This window comes from Oncorhynchus mykiss, chromosome 5 (genome assembly GCF_057628025.1).
Source record: "Oncorhynchus mykiss isolate SJ-2025 chromosome 5, ASM5762802v1, whole genome shotgun sequence".
NCBI lineage: Eukaryota > Metazoa > Chordata > Actinopteri > Salmoniformes > Salmonidae > Oncorhynchus > Oncorhynchus mykiss.
In genome coordinates this window covers 91,169,304-91,188,828 of record NC_143026.1, presented here as the reverse complement: position 1 = coordinate 91,188,828, position 19,525 = coordinate 91,169,304, and the positions used below count along the sequence as shown (strand labels likewise).

The 19,525-nt window shown below is 45.0% G+C and overlaps 1 protein-coding gene across 2 annotated transcripts in view; it reads right to left on the bottom strand.

The window, feature by feature from the left end:
* Nucleotides 1-18,695, bottom strand: part of rxrgb (retinoid X receptor, gamma b) — a 78,184-nt gene extending 59,489 nt beyond the window's left edge. Inside the window, exon 1 of one of the 2 annotated variants that reach the window (XM_090236406.1) lies at nt 18,305-18,695. In XM_090236406.1, the coding sequence (XP_090092532.1) occupies nt 18,305-18,341 (37 nt within the window). In that variant the 5' untranslated portion in view covers nt 18,342-18,695. The remainder of the gene's footprint in view (nt 1-18,304) is intronic. The other variant, XM_036978899.2, reaches the window with a different exon arrangement.
* Nucleotides 18,696-19,525: the final 830 nt, after the last annotated feature.

Sequence of the window (19,525 nt, the reverse complement as noted above, 5' to 3'; positions counted from 1 at the left end):
ATGCAGTTTAGTTTTCATACCTCCCTCTGTCCCTGAGGTACGAGGAGGCAGTTTAGTTTTCATACCTCCCTCTCTCCCTGAGGTACAAGGAGGCAGTTTATTTTTCATACCTCCCTCTCTCCCTGAGGTATGAGGAGGCAGTTTATTTTTCATACCTCCCTCTGTCCCTGAGGTACGAGGAGGAGGCAGTTTAGTTTTCATACCTCCCTCTGTCCCTGAGGTACGAGGAGGAGGCAGTTTAGTTTTCATACCTCCCTCTGTCCCTGAGGTACGAGGAGGCAGTTTAGTTTTCATACTTCCCTCTGTCCCTGAGGTACGAGGAGGCAGTTTAGTTTTCATACTTCCCTCTGTCCCTGAGGTACGAGGAGGCAGTTTAGTTTTCATACCTCCCTCTCTCCCTGAGGTACGAGGAGGCAGTTTATTTTTCATACTTCCCTCTGTCCCTGAGGTACGAGGAGGCAGTTTAGTTTTCATACTTCCCTCTGTCCCTGAGGTACGAGGAGGCAGTTTAGTTTTCATACCTCCCTCTCTCCATGTTCTCTAATACCGCTGGCTGGACACTGTGTATTTTGGCAGGGAGGAGGACTCAAACATGTGACATCTTTTGTAACCCTGTGTGTTTTCAAGGAAAATAACTGATAGACAGGGATAATAGATATCAGAGAAATAAAATAAAAACGATAAGACTGACAGACAGGGATAATAGATATCAGAGAAATAAAAAAACAGAGAAGACTTGACAGACAGGGATAATAGATATCAGAGAAATAAAAAAACAGAGAAGACTTGATAGACAGGGATAATAGATACCAGAGAAATACAATTAAAACGATAAGACTGACAGACAGGGATAATAGATACCAGAGAAATATAATTTTTTTGAAAAGGACAGTCAGCTGTGAAGCAATCAGTGTGTGTGTGTTTAACTGTGTGCACGGGTGTGTATGTGCATGTGTCTGTCCATGCGTCTGTGTGAGTGTGATCGTGCGTGTGATGGGTTGGACTGACATGGCACTCTGAGCCCTCAAAATAGATATGTGGAGCTGCATTCTGTTCTGTGTAGAGCAGAGGGGCAGAGCAGAAAGGAGGGGTGGAGGAGAGATGAGGGGTGGAGGAGAGAGGAGGGGCGGAGGAGAGCGGAGGGGCAGATGAGAGAGGGGGCCAGCAGCCCAGGGGGCCAGGGGTCTGTGAGGCACATTGCTTGACTAAAGCAAGAATTAAAGCGTCAACACTTTGACCTTCACTTCACTAATGAGTAATTACTGACAATTAGCTGAAAGAACACTCCCCTCCCTCTTACCCCCATACCTCCCCCTTGAGACTCCTCTAAAACACACACACACAGGGTTTCTGTTAGCCAGCAATTGATGACTTTTAGCCGATAAATAAAACTGTTGCCTTATCTGTTGCCGTTGCAAAATGACTGGGAGGAAATAAATGCCATTGTATGTACATTTGACAGTCATGTTTATCGGTCTATAGGTTCATTTGCATAATTTAGTGGAATTAAATTAGCTCGTGTGTATTTTCGTTAGTCATCATGTATCTTATTTATCCAACACAACGAATCACATGTGCACAGCATACAGAGCCTATTTTGAGCAGGATTTCTCCTGAGGCACGTCAGCTGGTTGCGGCTGGAGTAAAAATGTGCTTTCATTGCGCAACAATTTTAAATGCAATCGCGTGTTACAGTTTTGATGCACACTTAAAAGAAGATACTATGTTTATTTCTAAACTGGCAATTGAAGCACACATCCCATTCACCATTCAAGGGCAGGCAACAGGCTATGAGCGCTTCACCCACCACTTTACAATGTGAGCTGGAGGCAGAACGCATTTTGAAAACACTTAATTGTTTGAAACCTAAATGTTTTATTTCATATTATGAGGCGTGTCTTACATTGCTTCAACATGGCCTTCAAGGCGAAATCCGACCATGGAAACGTGGAGGCAATTATTTTATAAAGACTTCATAGGTGGCGCGTGAGTTTCAGGTTTACAATTTATCCTACAATTTCTACCGTTCTGCGTTCCATTTCTGATTCTCATATGCGTATTTTCATGGAACAGTTTCATTTCAAAAACAACGTTTTCGTTTCTCTTAGTCATTGCCAAGTGGATAATCATAAAAATCAGAATTAAAATGATAAAAATCTAAAAGTTCAAAGTCAATTCATGCGAGATCACCAGCCACTTGGACTGTAACGGTTGTCGTTGCAGGATGAGGATGAGGAAGAGTAGTCGGACTAAAGCGCATTGTGGTAAGTGTTCAAATGATTTATTGAACTGAACACTAAATACAAAAATAACAAGAGAATAACTGAAACCGAAACAGTCCCGTAAGGTGCAAACACTGATACGGAAAACATAGAACACAAAAACATAGAATGCCCACCCCAACTCAGGCCCCTACCAAACCAAAATAGAGACATGAAAAGGATCTCAAAGGTCAGGGCGTGACATGGACACATTAATACTAGAGGTAAACGGATTATGATTTTTCAATGCCAATACCGATTATTGGAGGACCAAAAAATTGATACAGATTAATCTGCCGATTTTTTAAAAGGTATTTATTTATTTATTTGTAATAATGACAATCACAACAATACTGAATTAACACTTTTATTTTAACTTAATATAATACATCAATCAAATCAATTTAGCCTCAAATAAATAATGAAACATGATCAATTTGGTTTAAATAATGCAAAGACAAACTGTTGGAGAAGAAAGTAAAAGTGCAATATGTGCCATGTAAGAAAGCTAATGTTTAAGTTCCTTGCTCAGAACATGAGAACATATGAAAGCTGGTGATTCCTTTTAACACAGTCTTCAATATTCCCAGGTAATACATTTTAGATTGTAGTTATTATAGGAATTATAGGACTATTTCTATCTCATATACATTTGACTATTGGATGTTCTTATAGGCACTTTAATATTGCCAGTGTAACAGTATAGCTTCCGTCCCTCTCCTCGCCCCTACCTGGGCTCGAACCAGGAACACATCGACAACAGCCACTCTCGAAGCATCGTTACCCATCGCTCCACAAAAGCAGCAGCCCTAGCAGAGCAAGGGGAAAAACCACTCAGTCTCGGAGCGAGTGACGTTTGAAACGCTATTAGCGCGCACCCCGCTAACTAGCTAGCCATTTCACATCGGTTACACCAGCCTAATCTCGGGAGTTGATCGGCTTAAAGTCATAAACAGCTCAATGCTTGAAGCACAGCGAAGAGCTGCTGGCAAACGCACAAAAGTGCTGTTTGAATGAATGCTTACAAGCCTGCTGCTGCCTAGCATCGCTCAGTCAGACTGCTCTATCAAATATCAAATCATAGACTTAATTATAACATTAATAACACACAGAAATATGAGCCTTCGGTCATTAATATGGTCGAATCCGGAAACTATCATTTAAAAAATAAAATGTTTATTCTTTCAGTGAAATACGGAACCGTTCCGTATTTTATCTAACGGGTGGCATCCCTAAGTCTAAATATTGCTGTTACATTGTAAAACATTCAATGTTATGTCATGATTATGTACAATTCTGGCAAATTAATTACGGTCTTTGTTAGGAATAAATGGACTTCACACAGTTCGCAACGAGCCAGGCGGCACGAACTGCTGCAAATACTGCTTGCACAGAACGCAAGAGAAGTGACACAATTTCCCTAGTTAAAATAAATTAATGTTAGCAGGCAATATTAACTAAATATGAAGGTGTATTGATTTTAAAGAAAGGCATTGATGTTTATGGTTAGGTACACATTGGTGCAACGACAGTGCTTTTTTTCACGAATACACTTGTTAAATCATCACCCGTTTGGCGAAGTAGGATGTGATTCGATGAGAAATTAACAGGCACCGCATCGATTATATGCAACGCAGGACACGCTAGATAAACTAGTAATATCATCAACCATGTGTAGTTAACTAGTGATTATGTTAAGATTGATTGTTTTTTTATAAGATAAGTTTAATGCTAGCTAGCAACTTACCTTGGCATCTTGCTGCCCTCGCGTAACAGGTAGTCAGCCTGCCACGCAGGCTCCTTGTGTAGTGCAATGTAAGGCAGGTGGTTAGAGCATTGGACTATTAACCGGAAGGTTGCAAGATCGAATCCCCGAGCTGACAAGGTAAAAATCTGTCGTTCTGCCCCTGAACAAGGCAGTTAACTTCTCAACCAGTGAAATTGCAGGGCGCCAAATTCAAAACAACAGAAATCCCATAATTAAAATTCCTCAAACATACAAGTGCTATACACCATTTTAAAGATAAACATCTTGTAAATCCTGCCACAGTGTCCGATTTCAAATAGACTTTACGGAGAAAGCACACCATGCGATTATGTTAGGTCAGCGCCTAGTCACAGAAGACCATACAGCCATTTTCCAGCCAAGAAGAGGGCTCACAAAAGTCAGAAATAGCGATTAAATTAATCACTAACCTTTGATGATCTTCATAAGATGGCACTCACAGGACTTTATGTTGCACAATAAATGTTGTTTTGTTCGATAAGGTACATCATTTATGTCCAAATACCTCCTTTTTGCTTGCGCGTTTAGCCCAGTAATCCAAATGCTCAATGCGCGATCACTTAGTTCAGACGAAAATTTTTAAAAGTTATATAACAGTTTATAGAAACATGTCAAACGATGTATAGAATCAATCTTTAGGATGTTTTTATCATAAATGTTCAATAATGTTTCATGTGTTTTCCCAGATGCGCTGTTTAGAATGTGTCACGCCCTGGTCGAAGTATTTTGTGTTTATCTTCATTTATTTGGTCAGGCCAGGGTGTGGCATGGATTTTTGTATGTGGTGTGTTGGTATTGGGATTGTAGCTTAGTGGGGTGTTCTAGTTAAGTCTATGGCTGTCTGAAGTGGTTCTCAATCAGAGGCAGGTGTTTATCGTTGTCTCTGATTGGGAACCATATTTAGGCAGCCATATTCTTTGAGTGTTTCATGGGTGATTGTCCTTAGTGTCCTTGTTCCTGTCTCTGTGCTACTTTGCACCAGTTTTAGGCTGTTTCGGTTTTCGTGTTACGTTTATTGTTTTGTATTTGATTCGTGTTTTCTTTGTTTCATTAAACATGTATCGCAATAGCCACGCTGCGTTTTGGTCCGACTCTACTTCGCCCAAAGAAAACCGTTACAGAATCACCCACCCCAACAGGACCAAGCGGCGTGGTGAAAGGCAGCAGGAGCAGCGTAAAGAGGAATGGACATGGGAGGACGTTTTGGATGGCAAGGGCTGTTACACTTGGGAGGAGATACTGGCTGGAATAGATCGCCTCCCATGGGAACAGGTGGAGGCACTTAGGAGAGCAGAGGCAGCCGGAGAGAGGAGTCGGCGATACGAGGGAACACGGTTGGCAAGGAAGCCCGGGAGTCAGCCCCAAAAATGTATTGGGGGGGGGGGGGGGGGGGGGGGGCTCACAGGGAGTATGGCTACGCCAGGTAGGAGACCTGTGCAAACTCCCTGTGCTTACCGGGGGGCTAGAGAGACCGGGCAGGCACCGTGTTATGCTGTGGTGCGCACGGTGTCTCCAGTGCGGGTGCATAGCCCGGTGCGGTACATTCCAGCTCCGCGTATCGGCCGGGCTAGAGTGAGCATTGAGCCAAGTGCCATGAAGCCGGCTCTACGCATCTGGTCTCCAGTGCGTCTCCTTGGGCCGGCTTACATGGCACCAGCCTTGCGCTCGGTGTCTCCGTTTCGCCTGCATAGCCCAGTGCGGGCTATTCCACCTCGACGCACTGGCAGGGCGACCGAGAGCATTCAACCTGGTAAAGTTGGGCAGGCTCGGTGCTCAAGAGCTCCAGTGCGCCTGCACGGTCCGGTCTACCCAGTACCACCTCCACGCACCAGCCCTCCGGTGGCAGCTCCCCGCACCAGGCTTCCTGTGCGTGTTCTCGGCCCAGTACCACCAGTGCCAGCACCACGCATCAGGCCTACAGTGCGCCTCACATGTCCAGCGCTGTCAGAGCCTTCCTCCTCTCCAGCGCTGCCGGAGTCTCCCACCTATCTAGCGCTGCCAGAGCCTTCCGTCTCTACAGCGCTGCCGGAGTCTCCAGTCTGCATAGAGCTGCCAGTCTGCAAGGAGCTGCCAGTCTGCAAGGAGCTCCCAGTCTGCAAGGAGCTGCCAGTCTGCAAGGAGCCGCCAGAGCTGCCAGTCTGCAGGATGCCACCAGAGCTGCCAGTCTGCAAGGGGCCGCCAGAGCTGTCAGTCTGCAAGGAGCCGCCAGAGCTGCCAGTCTGTAGGGAGCAGCCAGATCCGCCAGTCAGCATGGAGCAGCCAGAGCCGCCAGTCAGCATGGAGCAGCCAGTCAGCATGGAGCAGCCAGAGCAGCCAGTCAGCATGGAGCAGCCAGAGCTGCCAGTCAGCATGGAGCAGCCAGAGCTGCCAGTCAGCATGGAGCAGCCAGAGCTGCCAGTCAGCCAGGATCTTCCAGATCCGCCAGTCAGCCTGGATCCGCTATTCAGCCAGGATCCGCCATTCAGCCAGGATCTTCCTGAACCGCCAGTCAGCCAGGATCCGTCAGTCAGCCAGACTCTTCCAGATCTGCCAGTCAGCCAGACTCTTCCAGATGTGCCAGTCAGCCAGACTCTTCCAGATGTGCCAGTCAGCCAGACTCTTCCAGATCTGCCAGTCAACCAGACTCTTCCAGATCCGCCAGTCAGCCAGGATCTGCCAGAACCACCAGCCAGCCAGGATCTGCCAGATCCAACTACCTGCCTGAGCTTCCTCTCAGTGCTGAGCTTCCTCTCAGTGCTGGGCTTCCCCTCAGTGCTGAGCTTCCCCTCAGTGCTGAGCTTCCCCTCAGTGCTGAGCTTCCCCTCAGTCCCGAGCTGCCCCTCAGTCCCGAGCTGCCCCTCAGTCCCGAGCTGCCCCTCAGTCCCGAGCTGCCCCTCAGTCCAGTGGGATTCTGGGTGAGGACTACTAGGCCATGGTCGGCGGCGAGGGTGGACTATCCTAGGACGCGAGGAGGAGGGACTAAGACATTGATTGAGTGGGGTCCACGTCCCGCGCCGGAGCCACCACCATGGACAGACGCCCACCCGGACCCTCCCTATTGTTTTGATGTGCGTCCGGGAGTCCGCACCTTAGGGGGGGGGGGTTCTGTCACGCCCTGGTCGAAGTATTTTGTATTTATCTTCATTTATTTGGTCAGGCCAGGGTGTGGCATGGGTTTTTGTATGTGGTGTGTTGGTATTGGGATTGTAGCTAGGTGGGGTGTTTTAGTTAAGTCTATGGCTGTCTGAAGTGGTTCTCAATCAGAGGCAGGTGTTTATCGTTGTCTCTGATTGGGAACCATATTTAGGCAGCCATATTCTTTGAGTGTTTCATGGGTGATTGTCCTTAGTGTCCTTGTTCCTGTCTCTGTGCTACTTTGCACCAGTTTTAGGCTGTTTCGGTTTTCGTGTTACGTTTATTGTTTTGTATTTGATTCGTGTTTTCTTTGTTTCATTAAACATGTATCGCAATAGCCACGCTGCGTTTTGGTCCGACTCTACTTCACCCAAAGAAAACCGTTACAGAATGGTGTTTTCCCAGGTGTACTGTTTAGAATGGTGTTTTCCCAGGCGCTCTGTTTAGAATGGTGTTTTCCCAGGTGCTCTGTTTAGAATGGTGTTTTCCCAGGTGTACTGTTTAGAATGGTGTTTTCCCAGGTGTACTGTTTAGAATGGTGTTTTCCCAGGTGTACTGTTTAGAATGGTGTTTTCCCAGGTGTACTGTTTAGAATGGTGTTTTCCCAGGTGATCTGTTAGAATGGTGTTTTCCCAGGTGTACTGTTTAGAATGGTGTTTTCCCAGGTGCTCTGTTTAGAATGGTGTTTTCCCAGGTGTGCTGTTTTGAATGGTCTTTTCTCAGGTGTACTGTTTAGAATGGTGTTTTCCCAGCAGGTGATGATAGCAGGTGATAACACCAGTCAGTAGGGCTGTGATGATAGCAGGTGATGATAGCAGGTGATGATAGCAGGTGAGGATAACACCAGTCAGCAGGGCTGTGATGATAGCAGGTGAGGATAACACCAGCAAGCAGGGCTGTGATGATAGCAGGTGAGGATAACACCAGTCAGCAGGGCTGTGATGATAGCAGGTGAGGATAACACCAGTCAGCAGGGCTGTGATGATAGCAGGTGAGGATAACACCAGTCAGCAGGGCTGTGATGATAGCAGGTGAGGATAACACCAGTCAGCAGGGCTGTGATGGTAGCAGGTGATGATAGCAGGTGATGATAGCAGGTGAGGATAACACCAGTCAGCAGGGCTGTGATGATAGCAGGTGAGGATAACACCAGTTAGTAGGGCTGTGATGATAGCAGGTGAGAATAACACCAGTCAGCAGGGCTGTGATGGTAGCAGGTGATGATAGCAGGTGATGATAGCAGGTGAGGATAACACCAGTCAGCAGGGCTGTGATGATAGCAGGTGAGGATAACACCAGTTAGTAGGGCTGTGATGATAGCAGGTGAGGATAACACCAGTCAGCAGGGCTGTGATGGTAGCAGGTGATGATAGCAGGTGATGATAGCAGGTGAGGATAACACCAGTCAGCAGGGCTGTGATGATAGCAGGTGAGGATAACACCAGTCAGCAGGGCTGTGATGATAGCAGGTGAGGATAACACCAGTCAGTAGGGCTGTGATGATAGCAGGTGAGGATAACACCAGTCAGCAGGGCTGTGATGGTAGCAGGTGATGATAGCAGGTGATGATAGCAGGTGATGATAACACCAGTCAGCAGGGCTGTGATGATAGCAGGTGAGGATAACACCAGTCAGCAGGGCTGTGATGATAGCAGGTGAGGATAACACCAGTCAGCAGGGCTGTGATGATAGCAGGTGAGGATAACACCAGTCAGCAGGGCTGTGATGATAGCAGGTGAGGATAACACCAGTCAGCAGGGCTGTGATGATAGCAGGTGAGGATAACACCAGTCAGCAGGGCTGTGATGGTAGCAGGTGATGATAGCAGGTGATGATAGCAGGTGAGGATAACACCAGTCAGCAGGGCTGTGATGATAGCAGGTGAGGATAACACCAGTCAGCAGGGCTGTGATGATAGCAGGTGATGATAGCAGGTGATGATAGCAGGTGAGGATAACACCAGTCAGCAGGGCTGTGATGGTAGCAGGTGATGATAGCAGGTGAGGATAACACCAGTCAGCAGGGCTGTGATAGTAGCAGGTGATGATAGCAGGTGATGATAGCAGGTGAGGATAACACCAGTCAGCAGGGCTGTGATGATAGCAGGTGAGGATAACACCAGTCAGCAGGGCTGTGATGGTAGCAGGTGATGATAGCAGGTGATGATAGCAGGTGAGGATAACACCAGTCAGCAGGGCTGTGATGATAGCAGGTGAGGATAACACCAGTCAGCAGGGCTGTGATGGTAGCAGGTGAGGATAACACCAGTCAGCAGGGCTGTGATGATAGCAGGTGAGGATAACACCAGTCAGCAGGGCTGTGATGATAGCAGGTGAGGATAACACCAGTCAGCAGGGCTGTGATGATAGCAGGTGAGGATAACACCAGTCAGCAGGGCTGTGATGATAGCAGGTGAGGATAACACCAGTCAGCAGGGCTGTGATGATAGCAGGTGAGGATAACACCAGTCAGCAGGGCTGTGATGATAGCAGGTGAGGATAACACCAGTCAGTAGGGCTGTGATGCAATGTTGTATTCCATGGCAAAAAAAGAAAACATGAAGCAGACAACTCTTTGGTCCTTTAAAAACCTGCTGTATGTGATAGAGGTCGTCCGATTATGATCTTTCAACGCCGATACCGATACCGACGATTGGAGGACCAAAAAGCTGATACCGATTAATCGGCCGATTTTTATTTATTTATTTGTAATAATGACAATTACAACAATACTGAATGAACACTTATTTTAACTTAATATAATACATAAATAAAATCTATTTAGCCTCAAGTAAATAATGAAACATGTTCAATTTGGTTTAAATAATGCAAAAACAAAGTTTTGGAGAAGAAAGTAAAAGTGCAATATGTGCTATGTAAGAAAGCTAACGTTTCAGTTTATTGCTCAGAACATGAGAACATATGAAAACTGGTGGTTCCTTTTAACATGAGACTTCAATATTCCCACGTAAGAAGTTTTAGATTGTAGTTATTATAGGAATTATAGGACTATATCCCTCTATACCATTTGTATTTCATTAACCTTTGACTATTGGATGTTCTTACAGGCACTTTAGTATTGCCAGTGTAACAGTATAGCTTCCGTCCCTCTCCTCGCTCCGCCCTGGGCTCGAACCAGCAACACAACGACAACAGCCACCATCGAAGCGGCGTTACCCATGGGGAAGGGGAACAAGCCATTTCACTTCGGTTACACCAGCCTCATCTCGGGAGTTGATAGGCTTGAAGTCATAAACAGTGCAATGCTTGACGCACAACGAAGAGCTGCTGGCAAAACGCACAAAAGTGCTGTTTGAATGAATGTTTACGAGCCTGCTTCTGCCTACCACCGCTCAGTCAGATACTTAGATACTTGTATGCTTGTATGCTCAGTCAGATTATATGTAACGCAGGACACGCTAGATAATATCTAGTAATATCATCAACCATGTGTAGTTAACTAGTGATTATGATTGATTGTTTATTATAAGATAAGTTTAATGCTAGCTAGCAACTTACCTTGGCTTACTGCATTCGTGTAACCGGCAGTCTCCTTGTGGAGTGCAACGAGAGAGAGGCAGGTCGTTATTAACTGTAAGGTTGCAAGATTGGATCCCCGAGCTGACAAGGTGAAAATCTACCGTTCTACCCCTGAACAGGGCAGTTAACCCACCGTTCCTAGGAAATAAGAATGTGTTCTTTAACTGACTTGCCTAGTTAAATAAAGGTATACAAAAAAAAATATATATATATATATCGCAGTTCTGATGTCCATATATATATATATAATATATAAAAATTGGTAAATTGGCGCCCAAAAATACAGATTTCCGGTTGTTATGAAAACTTGAAATCGGCCCTAAGTAAATCGACCTCTAGTATGTAACATATTGTGTGCTGTAGTTTGGAAAATAAATAAATGTGCCTCAGGATGACAACATAATGATGATTGTTTCCAACATAAGGGCTGTTTTCCTAAAGAAGTTAAATCTGCTTCATGTTTTGTTTCCTTGACACAATAGTAAGGAGTATCGCGATACTGGTATCATCCTGGCTCTAGTAAAAGTGGAAATACATGAACTAAATTTAAAAAGTGTCAAGACATCCAAGCACTGTATAGCAGAAAAGACAATGTGCCAAAATGGGCATGTGACGAAGCATATGAATGCGAGGGCCTATTTAAATATGAAACCAAACCAGCCTGTGAACAACAAACTCACAAGTTGACTCTCCCTCTATTGACTCCCCCCCCCCCCCCCCGGTAATACCAAGCCATACAGGTGTGGGTGTGTCGACCAAGCCATATTTGCACAAGGATTCTGCCATTTCATACCAACTGCAGTTCAAAACTGTCATATGTATTAGCAGACGGCACACAATAGATGTGAGCCTGGTAAAAGCCTATTGGAGTGTGTGTGAGTGAGTGAGTGAGTGAGTGAGTGAGTGAGTGAGTGAGTGAGTGAGTGAGTGAGTGAGTGAGTGAGTGAGTGAATGAGAGAGTGAGAGAGTGTGTACATGTAGAGTGGGTATCCATGATGACGTCGGAGGGGAAGGCTAACGTCTTATTGGCTCTTAACCAGCCAAGCTATTTTGTTAGTTTTTTCGCGTTGTTCGTAACTTGTTTTGTACATAATGTTGCTGCTAATGAAAAGAGCTTCTGGACATCAGAACTGCGATTATTCATCTAAGATTAGAAGAAGAGTTTTTCTTCAATGAGTCAGAGGGGAGGGATATACTACAGACACCGAACCATTACCGATCCCCGTAATTCGCTGGAGAAGGAAACAGAGATTTTGCTGAAAAATATTGGGGTGCCTCGTGAGCATCAGGTGACAAATTGCTAATCTGTCTTTGCCTTCTGTCCTGCTAGCTAACATTTAATCGCTGGAAAATAAATGGGACGAACTGAAAGCACGTATATCCTACCAACGGGACATTAAAAACTGTAATATCTTATGTTTCACCGAGTCGTGGCTGAACGACGACATTAAGAACATACAGCTGGTGGGTTATACACTCTATCGGCAGGACAGAACAGCAGCCTCTGGTAAGACACGGGGCGGCGGTGGCCTATGCATATATGTAAACAACAGCTGGTGCACGATATCTAAGGAAGTCTCAAGGCTTTTCTTGCCTGAGGTAGAGTACCTCATGATAGGTTTTAGACCACACTATCTTCCTAGAGAATTTTCACCTGTATTTTTCGTAGCTGTCTACATACAACCACAGACCGACGCTGGCAATAAAACCTCACACAATGAGCTGTATACCGCCATATGCAAACAGGAAAACACTCATCCAGAGGCGGAGCTCCTAGTGGCCGGGGACTTTAATGCAGGGAAACTTAAATCAGTTTTACCTCATTTCTATCAGCGTGTTAAATGTGCAACCAGAAGGGGAAAAAACTCTGGACCACCTTTACTTCACACACAGAGAAGCATACAAACCTCTCCCTCGCCCTCCGTTTGGAAAAATCTGACCATAATTATATCCTCCTGATTCCTGCTTACAAGGAAAAATTAAAGCAGTGAGCACCAGTGACTCGGTCTATAAAAAAGTGGCCAGATGAGGCAGATGCTAAACTACAGGACTGATTCGCTAGCACAGACTGGAATATTCCTCTGATGGCATTGAGGAGTACATCACATCAGTCACTGGCTTTATCAATAAGTTAACGTTGTCCCCACTGTGACTGTACGTACATACCCCAACCAGAAGCCATGGATTACAGGCAACATTTGCACTGAGATAAAGGGTAGAGCCGCCGGTTTCAAGGAGAGGGACTCTAACCCGGAAGCTTCTAAGAAATCCCGCTATGCCCTCAGACGAACCATCAAACAGGCAAAGCGTCAATAAAGGACTAAGATCGAATCGTACAACACCGGCTCTGACGCTCGTCGGATGTGGCAAGGCTTGTAAACTATTACAGACTACAAACGGAAGCACAGCCTACCAGACGAGCTAAATAACTTCTATGCTCGCTTTGAGGCAAGTAACACTGAAACATGCATGAGAGCATCAGCTGTTCCGGACGACTGTGTGATCACACGCTCTCCGCAGCCGATGTGAGTAAGACCTTTCTTTAAACAAGTCAACATTGACAAGGCCGGATTACCAGGATATGTTCTCCGAGCATGTGCTGACAAAGTGGCGAGTGTCTTAAATGACAATTTCAACCACTCCCTATCTGAATCTGTAATACCAACATGTTTCAAGAACACCACCAAAGTCCCTGTGCCCAAGAACAATGCAATGAAAAAATGAAATGCTTTGAAAGGCTGGTCATGGCTCACAACACCATTATCCCAGAAACCCTAGACCCACTCCAATTTGCATACCGCCCCAACAGATCCACAGATGATGCCGTCTACATTGCACTCCACACTGCCCTTTCCCACCTGGACAAAAGAACACCTATATGAGAACGCTATTCATTGACTACAGCTCAGCGTTCAACACCATAGTGCCCACAAAGCTCATCACTAAGCTAAGGACCCTGGGACTAAACACCTCCCTCTGCAACTGGATCCTGGACTTCGTGACGGGCCGCCCCCAGGTGGTGAGCTAGGTAAAAACACATCCGCCACGCTGATCCTCAACACAGGGGCCCCTCAGGGGTGCGTGCTCAGTCCCCTCCTGTACTCCCTGTTCACTCATGACTGCACGGCCAGGCACGACTCCAACACCATCATTAAATTTGAAGATGACACAACAGTCAACACTGATCACCGACAACGATGAGACAGCCTATAGGGAGGAGGTCAGAGACCTGACCATGCGGTGCCAGGACAACCTCTCCCTCAACGTGATCAAGACAAAGGAGATGATTGTGGACTATAAAAAAAAGAGAACCGAGCACACCCTCAATCTCATCGACAGGCCTGTAGTGAAGCAGATTGAGAGCTTCAAGTTCCATCCACATCACCAACATACTGACATGTTCAAAGCACACCAAGACAGTCGTGAAGAAGGCACGACAAAGCCTATTCCCCCTCAGGAGACTGAAAAGATTTGGCATGGGTCCTCAGATCCTCAAAAGAGTTTTCAGCTGCACCATCGAGAACATCGTGACGGGTTGCATAACTGCCTGGTATGGCAACTGCTCGGCCTCCGACCGCATGGCACTACAGAGGGTAGTGCGTACGGCCCAGTACATCCCCAGGGCCAAGCTTCCAGCCATCCAGCACCTCTATACCAGGCGGTGTCAGAGGAAGGCCCTAAAAATGGTCAAAGATTCCAGCCACCCCAATCATAGACTGTTCTCTATTATGCTACCGCACGGCAAGCGAAGCACCAAGCCTAGGTCCACGAGGCTTCTAAAGAGCTTCTACCCCCAAGCCATAAGACTCCTGAACAGCAAATCAAATGGCTACCCAGGCTATCTGTATTGTCCCCCCCCTTCTACGCAATTGTTATTTCATTGCAAGGTATTGTTGTATTCGGCGCATGTGACAAATACAATTTGATTTGATTTGGTTACTCAAACAGAAAACTGGAGGATCATTGACCCTTGGCAGCAGTTAAACAAGAGTTGCTACTGTTAACCAGTCCTGGTGGGACCCCTCTCTCTCCTCTCTCTTTCTCTTTCTTCCCTCCTTTTCTCTCTCTCTTCACTCTCGCTTCCCTCTCTCTTTCTCACTCTCTCTTCTCTCTTCTCTCTCGCTTCCCTCTCTTTCTCACTCTCTCTTCTCTCTCTCTCTTCTCTCTTGCTTCCCTCTCTCTTCTCTCTAGCTTCCCTCTCTCTTTCTCACTCTCTCTTCTCTCGCTTCCCTCTCTCTTTCTCACTCTCTCTTCTCTCTCGCTTCACTCTCTCTTTCTCTCTCTCTCTCTTCTATCTCGCTTCTCTCTCTCTTTCTCACTCTCTTTTCTCCCTCTTCTCTCTGTCTCTTTCTTTCCTATTCCAATACTTATTTTCCACCCCATCTCCGTTGACTGTCTTTATCTCCAGGACTTCCACAGATCTGTGAGTTATGTGCATATCGTTTCCCTGAACAGCAGCAGCAGAGTGAATGCCTGCACGTCTGTGAACCCCCAGACTGACGGGAAACCACAGAAATGCCAAAAAGCAAGAACATTTATAACTTGGCATAATCCACTGAAGTTCTCCAAACTTTATTAAACTATGATGTGCTGCTGAGTCCGACCTCTCCCTGATTTGATTCATAGAATTAGGAATTGGAATGCTAGAATGGACATGAATCTTCTTATGATGTGATAAAGGTCAGCTATTTTGGTCAGGGAATTGGTCAACCATGATTTGCCATTGCTGTGTAAGATAGTGTAAAATAATGAACTTGAAGAATGTTCCTGTACTGTATGTTTGCTAGCTAGCCATCTTTAGAGGAATTATTCTTTACAGGTTTTTAATTAACTGCCGATATGCCAACCTTCCGTTCAACCAATGCAGTCAATCCACAGCCAGACACTGGCTGAAATCAGTTGTTGACAGGACTCAGACAAGTTGTGAATGCAACAAGTACTGATATTGTATCATATAACAGCATTCACAGCTTTCCAAGAAAAATCATTTAGACATTTATGGTCTGTTTACATATATTTTAGAGGCTATTTACCGGTATACAGAAAATTGGTATAAAAGCCTTATAAACTATATTTTAAGAGTTTATTTCCAAACCGCTATACAACTATTTTCTTGAAGAGCATAGTCAGAACTACAAATTTCAGATTTTTCCATGCAAAGCATTGGCACCTTCGGATTACAGAGTATCAGTGGGGTTTGAAAACAGCGACCCTTGTGTTCAGTGCCGGTATTACAGAATATCCAGGGTATGGCACAAGGTCGGTATGAAAGTAGGACAATCTGGATACCGCTCAAGCCTACTAGCTACATGCCAAATTGATAGGCTACCCTCACATATCTGAAACTACATGATCAATTGATGTTTACTGATCATGAAAAGCATGCAGTTACTTCCTGTATAACTCCGATGATTGAGATAAACGTGGAATGATCTGAAAATGTGTAGTTCTGACGAGGCTCTTCAAGAGGTGATGATATTGAAACCAAATAGTTAGAACATTTATTTAACAATCCCTTGAAAACGGCTTGAAGTTGTCAATGGTTTTATTAGAGCTGGGAGTCTCCTTTCCAAATCGAACTCTCCGTATTGTGAAGTTTTATTGATAACGTCCTGTAGGATCTCTACTGTCGGCTCGATGCACAGATTCTCTATTACATGTTACAAATTCCGAGGGACAGTTTTATTATTTTGTCAATGTGATCGTCCATGGCTATGAAACGACACTATATTATAGCTAATAAATATGCTTTCCTGTACATTAGGTTGTCCTGAACAGTGTGTCAATTGAATGACTGTACTTGAATGGCCTGTTTTACAGCCTTCACAGAACTCGGTGTCACTACAACAGTTTATGTTTAGTACGAAATAATAAACCATTAAAAAAAAGATAGAATTGAATGTTTCATATCAGAACTCTTATGTCTGTTATGGAACATGAATAAAATAACACCTTATCAAATCAAATCTAATTTATTTATATAGCCCTTCGTACATCAGCTGATATCTCAAAGTGCTGTACAGAAACCCAGACCTAAAACCCCAAACAGCAAGCAATGCAGGTGTAGAAGCGCCTGCATATTAGACCTATGAACTTGTTATTTCCAGTACTCTGTAGGGAATAACAATTTCAACAAGACACAACAGAAGTGAACTGAGTGAGATTCTAGTCTGAGGGGGATACAAATGGTCCGTTTAGGAATATTCTGTCATGTTTGCTCACCGCTTCACAACAGTCTCCCATTACCAGGAGGCACAACCGTTCACAGCGATGGCAGTTTCACTCACATACAAGCTGCTGAACTATCTAGTCAGGCAACAACATCCCAAAGATAAATGACTCCAAGAGACTCCAATCCCTTTAATGTGGTTTTAGATGTATTTTATTTGAGTTGAACCTTTATTTAACTAGGCGAAGCCAGTTAAGAACAAATGTTTATTTACAATGACGGCCTACCCCGGGCCAACCCCTAATCCGGACGACGCTGGGTCAATTGGGCGCTTCCCTATGGGACTCCCAATCACGGCCGATTGTGATACTGCCTGGAATCGAAACTAGGGTCTGTTGTGATGCAGTGCCTTAGACCACTGCACCACTCGAGATCTCCCGACATTGTCACAAAGCACTGTTGATGATAATAATAACATCATGCTCTATTGCAGTGGCTTGGCAATGAATGTTTCATTCAAGGAGAACATCACATGATAAATGATGCATGTAGTGTGTGACTCACTATGTGGACTTAAAGAAGCCCTGGGCTGCTTAACTGCTGCACAAATCACAGACTGAAAGCGTCACAAAAAAGTCTCACATCATGTTAGTATTCACCTCAGCATGTACTGCTGCCTTTTACACACATCTTGCATTATGATTACATGAGTAGGATGCAGACTAGACTACAACCAATACATAAGAAATAACAGCGTTATTAGCTATGGGCCTATTTGCTGCCTAGGCTCCTCAATGTTTTTTTTATTTTTTCTTGTTGTTTTCTGTGCAGTTTCTCTTGTCTGAATAAGTTCGTGGTATGTATGTGTGAACCATAACTCCAATAGGGCAGCCTCCAGTCTCCACATTGACCAGGGAGCCCCATAAGATTATTATTTTTTTCCACTCGGGAAAAGTTTTGTTGAAGACCTGGACAGAAAAGCCCCACTCTTTCGATCGTTAGGCCTAGACATATCGCCCACGATAGGGAAAACACCATTGTAAACCAATAAATTGTGTTTATGTCAAAAACAGTTGGCAAGAAATGCCGGACGACCATTCATAAATTACATACATTTAAGCGCAATTAAACTGCCAACCTCTGACCTTGTCTGAACAGGAGAACCGCAATCCCATGACTTTTACATTGCCCGCAGCCCCTCATTGTCAAGAGGCACTACTACAGCCGGACGAGTGCTAAGCAGGCCGAACTAAACATGAACATTGAATAAATATCTACGGAGGGAAATCTCCAGCCGAGTCCGTGGACTGCTCCATCTAGCTCGCCCGCTGGCACTCCGAGAAAAAGACGCCATGGACCGTCTCCAAATAGCAGAACTAACCAACGAATATAGAGGATTAAACGTATTTCAAACAGAGCAAGGAAAGATACTTACTGGGGTGTAAATATGGGTCATTATGCCTTCTGTCCATAATGTGTGAGTTAGCGCTGTGTCGTTCTCTGTAGCCGCGCCGTCACAGGCAGCAACAGCATCCCAGCGAATAACACTCCCCAACCGGGAAAACTGTGCAAGGGCAGGTCAACGCGGGGCCCAGCAAGGGGGTGGCAAAAGCAGGTCTCCTCCCAATGACAACAGTCATCGAGATATCTAAGCCCACGAACCTGACGAAACTTCTTGCCTCGCAGCGTAACAACGTTGCAACCTAGAATGTATAAAATGTGACACAAATCATTTTCCCAAACAGAAAGTAACGAGGGGAAAAAAAATCCAATATGGCGTTCGAAAAGCCAGAGTCGTGGGTTTTTTAAGCTAAGTGAAATCAGGTGGATGTTTCCACATTTCCAAAAGCCTTTCTATACGCTCTACTTCTACGCTCATTTTATTTTAGGCTACATTTTATTTGTGTGTTTTATAGCCTACCAAATAGAGCCTATTCATAATTTCAACAATATATATATATTATTTTTTTGTCTAATCTTTGCCTTTGGGCTATGTTTTGTAATTACTCTGTAATGACATTTTGATTTATTGATTTTTTTTCACCTTTATTTATCCAGGTAGGCCAGTTGAGAACAAGTTCTCATTTACAACTGCAACCTGGCAAAGATCATTAAGACATTTTGTAGGGCCAAGAGGCATATTGTTTCGTGTAGTCAGTCCCTCGTTATAAATTGCGTGAATAGGCTGTTTACCGATTTTAATAGCCTACAATATTTTCACCTTCTGAATTATGTTCACACATTTAGCTTAATTTTGAATATGATTAGGCCGATTTCCATTAAATGGGATTGATTCAAATTAACAAAAATGTGTCAATGTGTGCGTATGTGTGTAATGTATTCTATGTGTAATCTGAACGCCTGTGTGCGATGTTTTTGTTTGTGTAGTGATATATAATTAGTTCTCTCTCTCCGGCAACCCAAAGCACCCTCCACATTCAGCGGTCTACCTATTGAAAAGTGCGGGTCCGGGTCTCGTGACCCCTTGGAATCCCCCTAGATCTTTCTTCAGAGTTTGGGGTCATTTGAGGGTGAGTTCGCGGTACCTCAGAAGGTTACTCAGGAGTCAACCCGCGCTGAGGGATTCACAATCTTGAACTGGGGGAGCAGGCCGCGCAGACGCTCTGTCAACGCCGGTCCCTGACCACTCAGAGAG